The sequence below is a fragment of the Rhinatrema bivittatum genome, chromosome 1, assembly GCF_901001135.1.
Source record: "Rhinatrema bivittatum chromosome 1, aRhiBiv1.1, whole genome shotgun sequence".
NCBI classification, from domain to species: Eukaryota; Metazoa; Chordata; class Amphibia; order Gymnophiona; family Rhinatrematidae; genus Rhinatrema; species Rhinatrema bivittatum.
The window spans coordinates 786,710,487-786,730,328 of record NC_042615.1 but is presented as its reverse complement, the minus strand read 5'-3'; the positions used below and the strand labels follow the sequence as shown (position 1 = coordinate 786,730,328).

General features: G+C 46.8%; 1 protein-coding gene across 3 annotated transcripts in view; it reads right to left on the bottom strand.

Moving 5' to 3' along the window:
- HDHD2 (haloacid dehalogenase like hydrolase domain containing 2) overlaps positions 1-17,862 on the bottom strand; it is an 80,125-nt gene extending 62,263 nt beyond the window's left edge. Inside the window, exons 1-3 of one of the 3 annotated variants that reach the window (XM_029580466.1) lie at positions 17,715-17,813; positions 11,293-11,326; positions 7,182-7,295 (exon numbers count right to left, since the gene is read on the bottom strand). In XM_029580466.1, coding sequence (XP_029436326.1) covers positions 7,182-7,282 — 101 coding nt within the window. In that variant the 5' untranslated portion in view covers positions 7,283-7,295; positions 11,293-11,326; positions 17,715-17,813. Of the gene's footprint in view, positions 1-7,181; positions 7,296-11,292; positions 11,327-17,623 lie in introns of all 3 variants that reach the window. The other 2 variants (XM_029580458.1, XM_029580476.1) reach the window with 2 other exon arrangements.
- Between the last annotated feature and the right edge of the window lie 1,980 nt (positions 17,863-19,842).

Here is a 19,842-nt window from a genome sequence, read left to right as displayed (position 1 = left end):
TAGAGTGGAAGGAGTAAACATGAATCTGTTGTTTACTCTTTCAAAAAGTACAAAAACCAGGGGACACACAATGAAGTTACTACGTTGTACATTTAAAACCAATTTCAGAAAATATTTTTTTACTCAAAACGCACAGTTAAGCTCTTTGAATATTTTGCCAGAGGATTGTGGATGAAAGCTGTTAGGAAAAGTCATAAACCATTATTAAGGTGGAGATGGGGAAATCCATGCTTATCCCTGGGATAAGCAACATGGAATCTTTCTACCCTTTGGGATCTTGCCAGACACTTGGGACTTGGATAGGCCACTGTTTGAAAAAGGATATTGGACTTGATGGATACTCGGCCTGACTTAGTATGGCAAATCTTAGTTTAGTTTCTTTTATACTGCAAAATCTAACCTTGTTCAATGCAGTGCATGTTACTCTTGAACACCCATCTAGTTCTCATAAACATAACTAATTTCACATTGTCTTCTGACAAACAGACTAATGAAAACAAAATGATAGAAAATCTTACATATATTGGAATATTTTTTATTTGCTTGGGTTTTTTTTAAAAGTGTCTCAGTTGATTACTATTGTAGCATGTGTGTGTGTGTGTGAGTGTGCAATGATACAGCAAACAGGCTAGTATGAGCTCATCCTTAAAGCAATGCAGAGCTGATCTCTGATAGCTAGGCAGATTATGCAAGCTAACACGACTGGGGCAAGGCCAGATTCTTTGCTAATTCTAGTGATAAAATCAAATAGTTGTGATCTCTGCTTTTACCATATTTCTTTCTGTATAGCACCCAGTTTCTATCCTGCACAAGCCAACTTTATTCCCCACAGGAAGAGTTGGCAGAATGTGTGTTGAGGATTGGAGAAATTACTTACTTGATAATTTCATTTTCCTTAGTGTAGACAGACGGACTCAGGACCAATGGGTATAGTGTACTCCTGATAGCAGATTGGAAACGGAGTCAGATTTCAAAGCTGACATCAGTCTACATATACGCATGCAGGAAGCTCAGCTCTTCAGTATTCTCCTCAAAAAGCAATTGTGGATATATGTGTGCTTTAATAACTTGATTAACTTGGTTAACTTGATTAATGAAGACTGGTTCACCTGATTTCCAATTGGAGACTGCCAGGGCACTCAATCTGATAATGCCGACACCCGGCAACTATGGGTGTCTTGAACTAGGGGTAATACCAGGCTTACCCGTGCTTGTTTTGTTCTCGGGTTTGTCACCTTAGGTTCCCGGATTCTGGGGCAGCCGTGGGCGGGGTGCTGAGTCCATCTGTCTACACTAAGGAAAATGAAATTATCAGGTAAGTAATTTCTCCATTTCCCAGCGTGTAGCCAGATGGACTCAGGACCAATGGGATGTACAAAGCTACTCCCAAACAGGCGGGAGGCTGCCGTGGCCTACTTAGTACTAACCTTGCAAAGGTTGTGTCCTCCTGGGCCTGGATGTCCAGGCCCAGGAGGAACCTGGAGAAGGTGTGAATGGAGGATCACGTCGCCGCCCGACAGATCTCGGCAGGTGACAGCATCTTGGTTTCCGCCCAGGACACTGCCTGGGCCCTTGTTGAATGGGCCTTGACTTGCAGAGGTGGGGGCGTCCCTGCCTCTACGTAGGCGCCTTGATTACTTCTTTGATCCAGCAGGCAATGGTTGCCCACGAGGCTGCTTCCCCCTGTTTCTTCCACTGTGAAGGATGAATAGGTGGTCCGTCTTTCGCACAGATTCCGATCTTTCCAGGTATTGGGACTAGGAGTCTGCCGATGTTTAGATGGTGAAGAAGGCATGAGTCTTTCCGAAGTCCTTATGTTCGTCTGGAGATGGCAGCGAGATGGTTTGGTTTAGATTGAAATTGAGAAACCACTTTCGGTAGAAAGGAGGGGACAGTGCGTAGCTGTATGGCCCCCGGTATGAACCTGAGGAACGGTTCCTGACAGGATAGCGCTTGAAGCTCGGAGATGCGACGGGCTGAACATATTACCACTAGGAATGCAGACTTTCAAGGTCAGGAGCTGGTAGTGACAGACCGCGTGTTGGTCTGAAGGAAGTTCCCGCTAGGGAAGTCTAGTACTAGATGAGATCCATAGGGTCCCAGGCCACTTTAATGATGGTTGGATTTGTTTGACCCCTCTCAGGAAGCGGAGGAAACATCTGGATGTGTTGATAGACTGATGCCGTCCACTTTGGCTCTGAAGCAGGCCAGTGCGGCCACCTGAACCTTGAGGGAGTTGAAAGACAACCCCTTCTTCAAGCCCTCCTGCGGAAATTCTAGGATCATAGGAATTTTGACTGTCTGCGGAAGGACCTCGTGGTCCTCACACCAGCTTCGAATACTCTCCATATTCGTATGTAAGTAGAGATGTGGAGAACTTGTGTGCTCGAAGCAAGGTGTCAATCACTGCCTTAGAGTATCCGCTTTTCTTCAGGAGAGTCCTCTCAAGGGTCCTTGCCGGAGAAGGTCCCTGTGTGGAGGTAGGCACAGAGGATTCCCCGCAAGAAGTCTTCGCATGTCTGCGTACCATGGCCTTCTTGGCCAGTCCGGGGCCACTAGAAGTACTAGTCCCCTGTGCTGTTCTATCTTGCGGATGATCCTGCCCCAGTAATGGCCATGATAGAAAAGCATACAGAAGGTCTTCCTTGTGGCCAGGTCTGGACGAGGGCATCGATTCCCCGGGATTGTAGTTCTCGTCTGTGGCTGAAGAAACTTGGGAACTTGGGCGTTGGCCCGGGTTGCCAGTAGATCCTGGCTGGGGTTCCCCAGTGGTTTACTATCAACTGGAAGGCTGTGGTCGACAGCATTCATTCTTCCCTGGGTCTAGGCTCTCTCTGCTAAGGTAATCTGCAGAGACGTTGTCTTTTCCCGCGATGTGGGAGGCTGAGATCCCTTGCAGGTTTGTTTCCGTCCACGCCATGAGGGGGGTCTATCTCCAGGGACACCTGTTGGCTTCTGGTTCCTCTCTGGCGGTTGATGTAAGCAACTGTTGTGGCGTTGTCCGACATGACTCTGACCGACTCACCCCGGAGTCTGTGGCCGAATCATAGACAGGCTAGTCTGACTGCTTGGGCTTCCAGTCGGTTTATGTTCCATCCCACCTCTTCCTTGTCCCATTGTCCCTGGGCCGTCAGTTCCTGACAGTGGGTTCCCTACCCTCGCAGGCTGGCATCGTGGTGAGCAAGATCCAATTTGGTGGGGATAGTTTTAGTCCCTTGCTCAGATGGTCTTCCTGTAGCCACCATTGGAGCTGGGTCCGAACCTCTGCTGGTAGATGGAGGTGAATGGAATAGTTCTGGGACGTCGGATTCCATCGTGACAGTAGGGAACAGTGTAGTGGGCGCGTGGGCCCTTGCCCATGGAACGACTTCCAGGGTTGATGTCATGAGACCGAGGACTTGGAGGTAGTCCCATACCTTGGGGCGAGCATAGTTCAACAGTTTTCGCAACTGACCCATCAATTTCCTTCTCCTTGGAGGGGGGGAGGACAACTTTGTCTTGCTTGGTGTCAAACCAGACTCCCAGATACTCTAGTGATTGGGAGGGCTGCAAGCAGCTCTTGGCTGTGTTGACGACCCACCCGAGGTTTATTTTATTTATTTAATAATTTTAATATACCAAATTTTTCATGCGATCAAACAGGTTTACAGTAGATAACAAATATTCATTTAAAAATATTTGCATTTCCAAAAGAGAAAAGGAAGTTAATACATAGTTTTATGATAGGTTCTGCAGCAGATTCTGACTCTGGTGGTCGCCTGGTGACTTTCCCCTGGAGATTTTGCCCTGATTAGGCAATAGTCCAGGTAAGGATGTACGAGGATTCCTTCTTTCCTCAGTGTTGCCGCCACTACCACCATGATTTTGGTGAAGGTCCGAGGGTCGGTAGCTAGTCCAAAGGGTAGCGCTCGAAACTGGTAATGATGGCCCAGTATCGCAAAGAGTAGGAAGCGCTGATGGTCGTGATGGACCGGGATGTGGAGATAGGCTTCGGATAGATCCAGTGAGGTCAGGAAGTCTCCCTGCTGTACTGCCCTTATGACTGAGCTTAGGGTTTTCCATGCAGAAGTGTGGTACCCTCAGGTAACGATTGACGGTCTTGAGGTCCAGGATGGGCCGGAATGTTCCTTCCTTCTTGGGAACGATAAAATAGATGGAATAGTGCCCAGTATTTTGTTGGTGCGTGGGCACCGGGGTTATTGCCTTTAGGCTGAGTAGTCTTGTCAGTGTGGTTTCCACTGCCATCCTCTTGGGGAGGGAGTGACACGATGATCTCACAAATTTGTCTGGGGGGATGCTCTGGAAGTCCAGATAGTAACCCTCTCGAATGATGGTTAGGACCCACATGTCCAACGTTATCTCGACCCATCTTTGGTAGAAGAGGGTAAGTCTGCCCCCTATGACTTCTTCCTGTGGATGGGTCTGTTGATTCTCATTGTGGGGTGCAGCCGGGACCTATACCTGAGCCTTGCTGTGTCAGTTCTGAAAGGAATGAGCCCTGCCTGCGGGATGAGGTGCTTGGTAGTGTGTGTTCTTGTATGGTCTAAAGCGCTGAGCTCCTCTGCCCTTGGTTCTTCGGGGGGAGGAGCGCTGGTTTCTTTTGTTCCTGTCCTCCGGTAGACGAGGTACTGGAGATTCACCCCATTTGTCAGCTAGCTTCTCCAATTTGCTTCCGAACAATAGGGATCCTTTAAAGGGCATTCTCATGAGGTTCGCTTTGGATGTCGCATCGGCTGACCAGTTTCGGAGCCATAGATGTCTTCTGGCTGCCTCTGCCGAGGTGACGTTCCTGGTAGAGGTGCACTCTAGGTCTGAGGTCGCATGGTTGCGTCTCTGGAGAGGTTGCGTCTCTGGAGAGGAGCAAACAAGAACGTGCCACCACGGCGCAGTAGGAAGCGATCTGAAGAGTCATTGCTGCTACGTCAAAGGACTGTTTAAGGATGGATTCCAGTTGTCTATCCTGGGCATCCTTTAGTGCCGCTCCTCCCTCAATGGGAATGGTCGTGCGCTTGGAGGTTAGGCAGACCATGGCGTCCACCTTTGGGAATCGCAGGAGTTCCTTAGCCATGGGTTCCAAGAGATATAGGGCTTCTAGGGCCTGTCCTCCTTTGAAGCTGGCCTCTGGGGCATTCCTTTCCAGGTCAATCAGTTGCTGTATCGCTTGCAACATTGGAAAATAGAATGAGGCCTGAAGGAGGGAGACCAAGATGGGGTTTATCTTTGGTTCCGCTGTGGTGTCCGTGCCTGGAATGTCCAGCGTCTTCAGGGTCTGGGTCACGAGAGATGGTAACTCATCTTTGGAGAAGAATCGCAGCATGGTTCGGTATGGTTCCATCCCTGGGGGGACTTCTCCTTCCTCCAGGGAGTCAGCCTCGTCTTCCGAGGTATCTGTATCCCCGGTAGGGAGGCTCTTGCTTAGGAAGGGCATGTCTCGAAGGGCAAAAGAGATGCTTGGAAGGTCTTGCGCTTCTGGTGGTGACTGGGACAGAGTTGCAGCCGGTACTTAGTGCGCTTGGACAAAGGTCTGCAGCTCTTTGAAGAATTCCACCCAGGAAAAAGCCCTTGGATCCATGTTGATTCCAGGCGGTGCTATAGTGGAGGCCCCGGAGGTGCCTTCCTGTGTAGGTGCAGAATTGGAAATACAGAGGTCCGGGGTACTATTATTAGTGAATCCGGATCCCTCTACTGGCTGTGAGGGACCTTGCTTTGGTTCCCCCTGAGCCTCTTCGCACTGCTGGCATAGGGAGGAGGCCACTTCAGGTTGCACAGCTCTCAGGTGGCAGGCTGGGCAGAGGGCTTGTCCCTTGGCCTTCTTGGCAGGCGGTGCCATGATTTGTGCTCTTGGGGAGCTTCAAACTTGTCTGTGTGCGTGGGTGTGCACGCCGGGAGGCTTAGTTGTGCGCTCCGGGTGCACCGAAGATGTGCGTGCGGGATGCATAAAGAAGTGCGCGCAGGCTTCTACTTGTGCGTGCAGCAATATTTGTGCGCTCGGGCCGTTTATGCGGGCTGCTATGCGCCTGGCACAGTTATGCGCGTCGCTGTGCACATGGCACCGCTGTGCTCACAAGTCGGTTCTGCGCACGGCTCAGTTGAGCGGGCAATATGGCTGTCAAGGGGGGAAAATGGCGCTGACGACCACGGGAACAAGATGGCGACCCCCCCCCACGGAGGGGCTCCATGTGTGTGGGCCCCGGCACCGGATTGGGTCTAGTCCAGATGGGGCTGCTCAACCGATTAACAGACGCCGGAAGGGATGGATCTGTGCGGCTATTCGAGCCTCGGAGACCGGAGACTTAAAGAAGTTTCTACCTTACCTGGTCTCGGTGTTTCCCGGTCTCGTGCCGGGCGGTCTCCGGCTGCGGGAGGGGGGGGGGGGGGGGCGACACCCGCTGCCTCTCAGCCACCCTGGGGGCTAAGTCCATGCCGGGAACCGGCAACCGGACAGAGGCTTGCCTCTGAGGGATTTCGGAAATCACCTCAGGAATTCTCGACTGGGGGAGGGACCCTTAGGTATCACCGCAGGAGAGTGGGGCTCATCTTCTAGAGGTAAGTTTTCTTTCTTCTTTGGTTTAAAATTGCTAACACTATTCTAGTGTGTGTAGTGTCCCTCTCTGCTTAGGAGACGGAGAAATACTGAAGAGCTAAGCTTCCTGCACGGGTATATGTAGGCTGACATCAGCTTTGAAATCTGACTCCGTCTCCCATCTGCTATCAGGAGTACACTATACCCATTGGTCCTGAGTCTATCTGGCTACACGCTAGGAAATATTGGTTTGGTCTGTTGGCCGAGATGCCCCAATGTGTAAGAATAAGATTAGAAGGTGTTTACTTCCATTCCTCTTAATGTGGCCTGCTGTTTGAACTTTTGCTTCTTTTATCCCTGTTTTTCAATAAAAAGCAAACACGAGTACTAGGATACATTTTGAATGTGAGAAGAAACCACCAAGACTAGGGCAGATGTCCCAGTGGACGCTTCAATACTTAGGGATCAGAACTGTTTCCCCTTGGAAGCAGCAGAGTGCACCTCCTGATAAGCAACACAACTAAGAAAAGCAAAATGAAAAGAAGAAATATGGCATGATGCAGACTCCCTGTCTAATAGAAAAGTGATACTGTAACAAATTGCATGTTCCTTTCAATTTGACATCTAGAAACGTCACTGAATAAGAAGCTTAGCTTGCCTTTTAAGGGCTTCCTGGGCTCCAGGCACAGCTGAGTCTTCAATGTGCAACGTGCCACTGAGATCCACCAAGACAGCTTTCAGGACTCGTCGTGTTGCCATCCTTCTGCCCAGTCTAAAACACAACACAAATTGAAAAGAAACACTGTAAAAGTATTGCAGTAAAATCATTACGTTAGAGGTATGCTTTGAATACATCACTAGCCAAGCACTGCAGAGTCCTAGCGGACATATGGGCCTGAAGTGCTGTCTATGATAAGAACATGCCATGCTGGGTCAGACCAAGTGTCCATCAAGCCCAGCATCCTGTTTCCAACAGTGGCCAATCCAGGCCATACGAACCTGGCAAGTACCCCAAAACTAAGTCTATTCCATGTTACTGTTGCTGGTAATAGCAGTGGCTATTTTCTAAGTCAACTTAATTAATAGCAGGTAATGGACTTCTCCTCCAAGAACTTATCCAATCCTTTTTTAAACACAGCTATACTAACTGCACTAACCACATCCTCTGGCAACAAATTCCAGAGTTTAATTGTGCGTTGAGTGAAAAAGAACTTTCTTCTCCGATTAGTTTTTAAATGTGCCACATGCTAACTTCATGGAGTGCTCCCTAGTCTATTATCTGAAAGAGTAAATAACCGATTCACATCTACCTGTTCTAGACCTCTCATGATTTTAAACACCTCTATCATATCCCCCCTCAGCCGTCTCTTCTCCAAGCTGAAAAGTCCTAACCTCTTTAGTCTTTCCTCATAGGGGAGCTGTTCCATTCCCCTTATCATTTTGGACGCCCTTCTCTGTACCTTCTCCATCACAATTATATCTTTTTTGAGATGCGGCGACCAGAATTGTACACAGTATTCAAGGTGCGGTCTCACCATGGAGTGATACAGAGGCATTATGACATTTTCCGTTTTATTCACCATTCCCTTTCTAATTCCCAACATTTTATTTGCTTTTTTGACTGCCGTAACACACTGAACTGACGATTTCAATGTGTTATCCACTATGACGCCTAGATCTCTTTCTTGGGTGGTAGCACTTAATATGGAACCTAACATTGTGTAACTATAGCATGGGTTATTTTTCCCTATATGCATCACCTTGCACTTATCCACATTCAATTTCAACTGCCATTTCAATGCCCAGTTTTCCAGTCTCACAAGGTCTTCCTGCAATTTATCACAATCTGCTTGTGATTTTACTCCGAACAATTTTGTATCATCTGCAAATTTGATTACCTCACGCGTCAGATTTCTTTCCAGATCATTTATAAATATATTGAAAAGTAAGGTCCTAATACAGATCCCTGAGGCACTCCACTCCCTTCCATTGAGAAAATTGTCCATTTAATCCTACTCTCTGTTTCCTGTCTTTCAGCCAGTTTGAAATCCATGAACGGACATCGCCACCTATCCCATGACTTTTTACTTTTCCTAGAAGCCTCTCATGAGGAACTTTGTCAAACACCTTCTGAAAATCCAAGTACACTACATCTACCGGTTCACCTTTATCCACGTTTATTAACTCCTTCAAAAAAGTGAAGCAGATTTGTGAGGCAAGACTTGCCTTGGATAAAGCCATGCTAACTTTGTTCCATTAAACCATGTCTTTCTATATGTACTGTGATTTTAATCTTTAGAACTCTTTCCACTATTTTTCCTGGCATTGAAGTCAGGCTAACCAGTCTGTAATTTCCCGGATCACCCCTGGAGCCCTTTTTAAATATTGGGGTTACATTTGCTATCCTCCAGTCTTCAGGTACAATGGATGATTTTAATGGTAGGTTACAAATTTTTACTAATAGGTCTGAAATTTCATTTTTTAGTTCCCTCAGAACTCTGGGGTGTATACCATCCGGTCCAGGTGATTTACTACTCTTCAGTTTGTCAATCAGGCCTACCACATCTTCTAGGTTCACCGTGATTTGATTCAGTCCATCTGAATCATTACCCATGAAAACCTTCTCCAGTATGGGTATCTCCCCAACATCCTCTTCAGTAAACACCGAAGCAAAGAAATCATTTAATCTTTCCGCAATGGCCTTATCTTCTCTAAGTGCCCCTTTAACCCCTCGATCATCTAATGGTCCAACTGACTCCCTCACAGGCTTTCTGCTTCGGATATATTTTAAAAAGTTTTTACTGTGAGTTTTTGCCTCTACAGCCAACTTCTTTTCAAATTCTCTCTTAGCCTGTCTTATCAATGTCTTACATTTAACTTGCCAACGCTTATGCATTATCCTATTTTCTTCTATTGGATCCTTCTTCCAATTTTTGAATGAAGATCTTTTGGCTAAAATAGCTTCTTTCTCCTCCCCTTTTAACCATTGGACCCATTTATGAATGATCCAGAAATTATGTTGAACCTGAGCTTTTGAAAATCACACAGGTCCCTTTTTCTATGGCCCCCATCTGAAGAAGAGGGTCTATCTGGCTTCTAAATGTCATGTTCATCCTCCTCTTTATACTAATATCAAACTCACTCTATTGTATGAATGCTATTGAGTCATTTTCTGTTGACCTACACCCAAAGTTGAAGTGTCTTTGGAAAGAGTAAAATTTTGCCAAAAATGTTTTAAAGAAAAAAATGTGAAGCAGTTTGAAAGATTTCAAGTTATCACTACTGGTGCAGGAATTCACTCTACACGATGTGCAAAGGGAGAGCGGACGCTGGTCTGAGGTCCCCTTCTCAGCAGAGGCAAGAGTCAGTATGGGACAAAAGACATCCTCCCTTAATATCCAAGGGGAGAGAGAAGCTGACATGGGCATGGAGATCTATCCCCCAAGTCTGAGAAGAGACAGGAGTCAGCAACAACACAGGAATCCCCTCCCGGGAATACAGAAGAAGAAAGATAGCAAGCACGGAGCATGGAGGTAGGAGATACCCTACCTGCTTCCCAGACGCAGAGACAGAGCAGGAGAAATTTTACAAAAAATTTAAAAAATCACTTCTGCAGTTTTTCATGGGTTTCTACTTGTGTTTGGCTAATTTTTACCTTAGTGCAACAGAAGGTATCACAACTTGCAAAGACATCCCCATCCAAAAGGGATTCTGTCTCAGTGTTACAAGGGCAAAGTTTCTTGTGCGTAATCTGAGCAACCTGCCTTTCAGCACAGAATCAAAAGGGCATTCTGTACCAGTGTGATCAGACCAAAATGTCTCCCCATTTCAGTCTGATTTTGGCTAACAGTCTTTGCCCAATCCAAAGAGAAGGATAAGAAGCCTGAAACAAATATGAAACCCGCAGAATAACTAAGATCACGTTTGGCAGTGACTCTTAGACAAAAAAAAGTTAGCACATTTTAATCAAATAAATGGCAGAACCCTATGTCAAGGAGCAGAGGGATGGGTTTGGGTGAATAAGAACTGGCACTTACATTACAGCAGCAGCTCTGCACAGCCACCCACAGCTTGGCTAGGTAGGCTTGCTTGGCTGCTGGTAGATTACGCTGCACGCTCTATGAAAGACAATACCTTATGAAATAAAGTTATTGCTGCCATACTAGCCCTTCAGTTGCCCCCCTCCCCAGTCTCACATCTGACTTTTGCCGGGTGCTGTCAGAGACCAGAACAACAGAGTGCCAACCAGATCCCTGCATGGGCTCACCGAGAAGCGCAGAGCTTCTGGTACACTTTAGATAAAACCACCCTGGGGAAGAAAGATTTTTTTAAAGTTATTTTTTATCCCTTGATGCGTAGATTGATCTGGCCCAATTCTGAACTGGTTAAGTTGAACTGCTGTTTTCACAGTCCAAAAAAAAAAAAATCCCATCCCAGAATTCTCAGTGCTGCCGCTAAAGCAGAAAGCAAGGATTCCAGTTCACTGACTGCCTTCTTATCCACAGCTACCAGATTTAGCAGGTCAGGTCTGTTGAATCCTGATCAAATACTATGATCTGCAGGCATCAGACATTTCCAGTCGGATAAAAAAGAGAGAGGACCACCTTCCACTCAGAATGTAATTGGGTGTGTCAAGGTAGGCAGTAAAAACAAAAATATGCAAGCAAATGGAAAATATTTCCAAGTTCAGGATTTCACGTGACACCTTAATGTGCAATCCAGTCCTCTCAGAGAGAGTCCGTTTATTTCCTAGCGATGTCATTGCTGACCTGCATGGTAGAAGCTCATGCTGCTTTCTTTAAACTGTAAAAAAAAAAAAAAAAAAAGTCACAGCAACACAATAAATGACAAAAAAGGCCAACCAGCCTAACTGCTAGACCCGGGTACTCTCCCACCTCAGGTACGGGAACGCACAATTTTCCCATTGCCCAAATCAATACAGCCTATCGACAGCTCCCCCACGCCCTCTCAAACCTGCTCTCCTACTGCCCTCCATAAACTGTCCCAAGTATATCCCAGGCTTTCATCTCTTCCATCCGTTCCCCATCACCGGCCCTTTACCACCATGCTCTGTCTGTCTGAGTGCTTTTAAATTCCATCACAGGTCTCACAGTTGCCACTACCTCTGCTGGTAAAACAGAATAGCTTCTCTTTCACTGAATGGCGACAGCCACTGTTATGACTCTCCCCATGTTAGCTGCATTGTATATGGAACTGTTCCACAAAATCTTGAAAAGGTGAAAAAAAATAATAATGTAATTTTGGTTTTCTAGCTCCATTGAGCTTTCCTTCTGGAATACATGGACCTGCAGTCCTTGAAGAGTTGATATCGCTTGGGCAGACAGCCCATCAGGGGAATCTGTGGGGCACTGTAAAAACTGAATGAGGTCTCATAACATTGCACATAGTGTGATTCAGCAGTCTTGACTCTGAAATCTCTCTTGTATCTGCTCTTTTTATCAGTGCTGATAAGGGCATATTTATCAGCCCGTGAGATCAGCCACTTGCTACAATAATGCTTCTAAGGTACAAGGTAAGCCGAGCCAATCACCTTCCAGTGCACGTAAATCCATTACCAGAAAGGAATCCACATCGCTGCCAGGGAGTACACTGATGCTTCGATGTCAAGGTCACACTTTTGAGCAGAGATGAGTGTCAATATTTTCACCCTGTTTATTCGCACACAGAATTCCCCACTGAGTGGTGCTGTGAGCAGAGATTTACCTGGATAACTTTAGGACTGTGACTTCCCCCAACCAGATTCACCTGCCGAAACGTATCCAGATAGTGCTGAATATCAGCATTACCTGGCTAAATTTAGGCCATGTCCCCAAAACACCCCCTACCGTGCCTCTTCTTATCTGGCTAAAGAGTTACCTGGGTTAGCCTCACCTCGGTGGTGGGAAAAGTAATGGAGATCGACCCGAGGCAGCATGGATTCACCAGAGGAAGGTCCTGTCAGACAATCTGATTGATTTTTTTTTTGATTGGGTGACTAGAGAATGGGATCAGGGAAGAGCGCTCGATGTGATTTACTTGGATTTTAGTAAAGCTTTTGATACGGTCCCACATAACGAGACTCGTGAACAAAATGAGAAGCTTGGGAGTGGGAGCCAAGGTAGTAGCGTGGATTGCAAACTGGTTGATTGACAGGAGACAGCGCGTAATGGAAAATGGATTCAAAAGCAAGGAGATGAACATTGGCAGCAAATAATACAATAAGCAGAAAAAAAGCCATCAGTTGCCTAAGCTTAATAGCACTGTAAACAGTTTGTTTAATTTGGAGGAAAAAACTTCAGATGCCTGATCTCGGCAAAACGATTGCTTACGATCAGGGGACTAAGGCACCATCATTAGTTTAAAAAAAACCCTCCAAAAATACTTGTATTCTTTTTTATTTTTTAGCTAATTTTTAATTTTATGGTTTTAAACAACATATAGAAAGGAGATTCAACTTTTCTATTTTGAAACTGCTTATTTGAAAACCTCCAAACTGTGAAATGAGCAAATCCAAGTATATTCAAAAGACGTATCTTTTGTCTGTTTAAAAACGTATCTTTGTCTTCTTAGTGGTTGAGATTCCGCATTAGCAAGCTTCATTGATTTAATAATGCAGAGACTGGACAGACTTTGGTATATATAAGGGTAGTAAGCACTATATCAGCAAGTTACCCCCATGTTTATTTGTAATCCCAAAACCGTAAAAGTCAGGGCCCTCGGGGGTTGCTGCCTGAATCCAGTTCCCCTTTTCCCACTGTCGTTGAAGCAGAGGCATGATGGAGTTGCATTAACGACATCAAGGCTTAATTGTTAAGGGTAGCAACTGCCACAAGACGTTCTTTTTACAAGAATGCTTTAAAATGGAAAGCATGCATGATAGATACCTTGAAATAATTAGCAGAGTTCAATAAGATTCAAGAAGTTATAACTATCTAAAGATAAAGAAATTCAAGGACCAAAATGTCATGATATGATGTTGGAGGGAGGAAGGATCAGAGAAAACATGAGTAAATTCTTTACTGAGAGAGGCTGACTGATGCCTGGAATAAGCTACCAGTGAAGGTGGTGAAAACTAGAACTGGCACAGAACTTAAGCACACATTCCTCACTGACTTTAAGTCATCTAATCATCCCAACTCTCAACTGAACTCTCAATTGTTTTACCGCATAATTCACCCCTTCTCCCTGTACCTGATGCCCTCCCCCTCTAACCTAATTCATTCTGGACTTGATATCCATTTCTCTGATATTGTTTAATAGTTTAAATGGTTTGTACTGCTACCCAACTGTTAAGATTCTGTTAATGTTCTTATTACTGCTCAATTACAAGATAAATGTATACTTTTGTAAACCGTTATGATGGCTCAACCGAATAACGGATATAAAACTCATCAATAAATAAATAAATAGGAGAGATAAAGAAACAATAGTAAGAAAAGGGGTGAGGCGTGGACAGGTAAAAGAAATGGCGGGGGCGCTGAGTGTTGGTTGAGGCAATTGAAAGCTTGCAAGCTCATGATCGGTCCAGAATGGCAGAGGACAGAAGAGGGCTGACAACCACTAACTTGGAAAATAGCGCCATCCTGCAAGTGGGTGAAGGTCCATATAGCTGGCAGTTGGGAGATGCCCTTACACCTCTCCTGTAAGGAAAAGTGTTGACCAGAGCTAAAACAGAGGGAAACAGGCTGGAATGATTGCCAGGAAGAACTGGGCAGATCAGATTACTCAACTGCTCCTTTATATCTTAGCACCCCGGATGAAACCACATTTAGCATAAATGCATTGTTGGTGGCAGGTTTTGTGCCTAGCTGCAAATAAAGGCTCATGGTACCATAACTACTACTACTACTGTTACTTAATATTTCTATAGTGCTACTTGACATAGCAAGCGCTGTACAAACTAGTGGCGTAGCCACGGGTGGGCAGCTGCCCACCCAATTTGGATCCAGGCCCACCCAACTGGCATGGGAACTGCAAGGCTGTTGCGGAAATCCCATCCCCGCAACGGCAAAGAGGAGGACCCAGGCCCGACGCGCCATTCCGTGCATTTGCACGGGGAATTGGTCCTGCGGCCGTATGGCCCACTGTTCTTCCTGATTGGGAGGGGAGCGGAAGTGCCGCGCACAGCTTACGCTTCCTCCCCCCCCCATCCCCCAAGCAGGAAGATCGGTGGGCCGTACGGCCCGAAGATAGTAGGAGGCCGGTGGCAGCAGGAGAGGCCAACTGATCTTCCTGCTGGGGGGGGAAGCAGAACCGGAAGCTGTGCGCGGGCTTGTGTATATGTGTGGATGATAATGGGTGTGTGGGAATGAGGATGGGAGCTTGAATGTGTGTATGCATGGGTGAGAATGGGAGCTTGGATGTGTTGTATATATGGGTGAGAATGGGAGCCTGGGTTTGTGTATGGGTGAGAATGGAAGCTTGAATATGTGGGTAAGAATGGGTGCTTATATGTGTGTATGTGTGGGTGAGAATGGGAGTCTGGGTTTGTGTGTGGGTGAAAATGGGAGTCTGGGTGTGTATGTGTTGGGGGGGTGAGATGGGAGCTTGAATGTGTGTACTGTGTGGGTGAGAATAGAAGCCTGGGTTTGTTTGTGGGTGAGAATGGAAGCCTGAATATGTGGATGAGAATGGGTGTATGTGTGGGTGAGCATGGGTTTGTGGGTGAGAATGGGAGTGGGTGAGAATGGGTGCCTGGATGTGTGTCTGTGTGTTCATAAGAAAGTAAGCCTGGGGAGGGTGAGAAAGTGAGAGCTTGTATGTGTCTGCAGAGAATGTGAGCTTGTGTGTGTGGGGGGGGGGGAGGAGAGCTTATGTGAGTGAGAGCTTGAGTGTGTGAGAGAGTCTGTGAAAGAAAGCGTGTATGTGTGTGTGTGGAAGGGAAGAAGACACTATTAGAAGAAATACACTGAAAAGGAATTAGGAAATGAGAGAAGAGAAAAAATAGGAAAAAGAGACCAGGACCAACTGATTAGAAAAATACAAAGATCAGACAACAAAGATAAAAAAAAATTATTTTGAGATGTTAGCAATTTAAATATTGAATCAACACAATAATGAGGATTATCAAACTCCTTTAAAAGATTTATTAGCGATTTTCTTGTAAATATTAAGGAAATTAGTATCAGATGTTAATGTGCTCACATATATACAGTCGTTTGGGCTCTTGCCGCAATGGGCTGCAACCAACTTCATGTGTATGTGGCACTTAGTTTTTACCTTCATTTACTATTTCCTAATGCTTATTTAAACAAAAATTTTTTGAAAGTGCTATATTTCAACTTATCTTAATTGTTTGTCGTGGTTTCACCGACACCCCCAATCTTTTTTACGTACACCTCAGTGTGCCCGCACTCCCAACAGAAAACCATCATTTTCATTCTTTTTTCTTTCAATACTGCCTTCCATGTTGCTGGCGTTAAAAAAACTCTCCAACCTCCCAACATTGCAAGTTTCGGACGGCTAATATCGCCGGCTTCAGGGGATTCAACTTATTTTCTCGGCCGCTCCTGGCTCAACCCTGCAGCACACAAACAAATGGCTGTATCGGCCCTTTAGAAAGCTCAACAAACACCATTTGTTGTATGCTAGCGTGTAGTTTCTCTGTATAGTAGTCAGCTTGTTCTGTTATTCCAGTAGGTGATGTATTAATGTTCTAGGGCCTGGTGTAGTATTTGCATTGCTGCTATTTCATAAGGTTGCTGTTATTTTGAATCCTGAGAGTCAGTGCTGTGACTGTATGGCAAGGTTCTAGATGCCTCTTTCTTTGCAAGAGTTTGTGTTACTTCACAAAATAACAGTGGAGGGTTATTTTTGCTGAGGCGACAACCAGAATTTGAATTTATTTTTCATGTTAGTTGTAATGTGAATTGCCCTAGCTCTATGCTGCACCTATTCTGATGATTAATTATATTTTATTGTATTTATGATGATTCTGGTTTTCTGCAAAGATGGTTCATGAAAGAATACATTAATTTTTGTTTTCTTACATGATTGGATCTGATTGTTTTCTATACTTGTGCATTTATAAACTGCAATAATATAAAATAAATTCTGATTAATAAGGAATTTTTAATGCTGGAAAGTACTTAAATAATTGAGGTAAATTATTTTAAAGTTTCACGCATGATGCATAATGGCTGTTGCAAATTACTTACGGGCCGATACAGTAAAATCGCGGGAGAGCGGGGTGAGTGCCCGCTCTCCCGGCGCGCGACAGGCCACTCCTGTGTGCGCGATACAGTATTTTAATTTATTTAAATTAGGCCCGGCAGTAAAAAGAGGCGCTAGGGGACACTACCGCATCCCTAGCGCCTCTTGACGGAAGCGGCAGCTGACAGCAGGTTTGACGGCCGACGCTCAATCTTGCCGGCGTCGGTTCTCGAGCCCGCTGACAGCCACGGGTTCGGAACTGGACGCCGGCAAAATTGAGCGTCTGGTTTTCAACCCGCCAACGCGGGCCCATTTTAAATTTTTTTTAATTTTGAATTTTTTACTTTTTTAAACTTTCGGGACCTCCGACTTAATATCGCCAGTTTTTACTGCTTTTCTGTGCACTTTCCCAGTGCCAGAAGAAATTAGCACCTACCTTGGGTTGGCACTAATTTCTGAAAGTAAAAATGTGCGGCATGGCTGCACATTTTGCTTTCCTGAATTGAGTGGGAATACCTAATAGGGCCATCAACATGTATTTGCATGTTGCGGGCTCTATGAGGTTCGGGGGGAGGGGGGGGTTGGGACACGCATTTTGGACGCGCTATTACCCCTTACTGAATAAGGGGTAAAAGCTAGCGCATCCAAAACGCACGTCCAAATGCCGGCTGTATCGGCCCGTTAGAAAGCCATTCTAGGGTGCAGTATATGGCATTATTTATCAATAACAAAACAACTAGTAGACCCGCATGCCTACAGCCCACCCGAATTAACCTTGTGCCCACCCAAAAAAAAATCAATTCTAGCTATGCCACTAGTACAAACAACACATAAGAGACAGTCCCCTATTCTATAATCAAGATAAACATACAGCTGAAGAGACTTGGGGCATGTCATAAAGTACCGGTAACTACTAACTTAACATTTCCGAGGCGCTCCACGACATACCAGCAGAGGCCAGTTCTGAGTGACCTGGAAGCCCAAAAGAAAAAAATAAACCGCCTGGTAAAAAAAACAAAACAAAAAAAAAAAACCCCACCTTGTAATCTGCGGGGGAAATACTTTGCAACCGTCCCCCGTTTTCTCCCTGCGCATTAATGTCGACAGAAACCAGTGTTGCCAACCATCGCTTATTTACCGCGAGATTGGGCTTCTTTCCTAGTCATTCGCGTTTTTTTTTTCCGATTCGCGGGTTGCTTTTAAATTGGGCTATTTTTTTCTGCCAGTTCGCGGTTTTTTGGGCTTGTTGGGCGGGACTTGTGCTCTGATGTACAGTGATTGGCGTCTGCTGCCTGCTGCGATGAAGCCTGTTCCATAGCAGGCACACCCTATACCTATTTGCAGCAGTAAAGCCAATCAGAGCAGGATTCAAGAGTGAGCTGCAAGCCTTGTTGATGGATACCTCGCCAACACATTTTTTGTTGGCAGACCTGGAACGGGAAGGCCAGCAGCACGGCATTGAAGGGCAACAGCAAAGGAATCTTCAACTGTGTGCAGCTACAGCCAGGTATCAGGAGGGGAGGAATTAGTATGTTGGGAGGGGGGAATGAGAGTGTGGGGGCCAGAGATGTGCTTGGAGGGGTGAGGAGAGGGGAATGAATGAGAGTGTGGGGGCCAGAGATGTGCTTGGACGGGGGTGGGGAGAGGGGAATGAATGAGAGTGTGGGGGCCAGAGATGTGCTGGGAGGGGGGGGGGGAGGGGAATGAGTGAGAGTGTGGGGGCCAGAGATGTCTGGGAGGGGGGGTGGGGAGAGGGTGAGTGTGTGGGGGGAGAGGGGAATGAATGAGAGTGTGGGGGCCAGGGATGTGCTCGGAGGGGGGTGGGCGAGGGGAATGAGTGTGTGTGTGTGGGGGCCAGGGATGTGCTCGGAGGGGGGTGGGCGGGGGAATGAGTGATGTGTGGGGGGCCAGGGATGTGCTCGGAGGGGGGTGGGGCGAGGGAATGAGTGAGTGTGAGGGGGTGGGGCGAGGGGAATGAGTGAGTGTGGGGGGCCAGGGATGTGCTCGGAGAGGGGAATGAGTGAGTGTGTGGGGGGCCAGGGATGTGCTCGGAGAGGGGAATGAGTGAGTGTGTGGGGGCCAGGGATGTGCGGAGAGGGGAATGAGTGATGTGTGGGGGGCCAGGGATGTGCTCGGAGAGGGGAATGAGTGTGTGGGGGGCCAGGGATGTGCTCGGAGAGGGGAATGAGTGTGTGGTGTGGGGCCAGGGATGTGCTCGGAGGGGGGAATGAGTGAGTGTGTGGGGCCAGGGATGTGCTCGGAGGGGGTGGGAGATGGGAATGAGTGAGTGTGTGGCCAGGGATGTGCTCGGAGAGGGGAATGAGTGAGTGTGTGGGGCCAGGGATGTGCTCGGAGAGGGGAATAAGTGTGAGGGGTTGGTATCTTTTATTTCCTAGCGTGTAGCAGATGGACTCAGGACCAATGGGTATAGTGTACTCCTGTTAGTAGTTGGAGACAGATCAGATTTCAATCTGACGTCAGCCCCTAGTACATATACCCCTGCAGGAAGTGCAGCTCCTCAGTATTTTCCGTCTCCAAAGCAGTTAGGGACTATCTGCATGCTCTCTGAGCGTTAGAACCAAAATTCAAGGAAAAACCCAAATTTAAGAAGAAAAGTTTACCTGAAGACTAGCCCCGCTCTCCTGCGGTGATACCCTCGGGTCCCTCCCCCAGTTTGAAATTCCTGAGGTGATTTCCGTGGTCCCTCAGAGTTGAGCCTCGGTCCGGTGGCCAAATCTTCGCAGGGACTTAGCCCCTGATTTCGGGCACGGTTGAGAGGCAGCGGGTGCTTCCTCGAGCGCGGCGATGAAGGTATTTGCCCTCTCCCCCCGCAGCCGGAGACCGCCCAGGACGAAACCGGGAAGCGCCGAAGACAAGGTAAGGTAGAATCTTCTATGTAAACAGTCTCGAGGATCGAAGAGGAGCACAGGCTGCTGATCGGAGCCAGTGCCGCTGGGTTATTGATCCACCCTAGCAGGGGCTAGCCCCGGCTGTTCCCGAGGTCTACCCACGTGGAGACCCTCCGAGGAGGTCGCCATCTTGACCCGCCTCGCCGTTCAACTCGAGCGCACAAGTCCCTTGTGCGCATAAACTTAGGCGCACATAATACCTCACGAGCATAAGTTGCGCGCACGGAACAAGCGCATATCTTGCGGCTAGGCGCACAT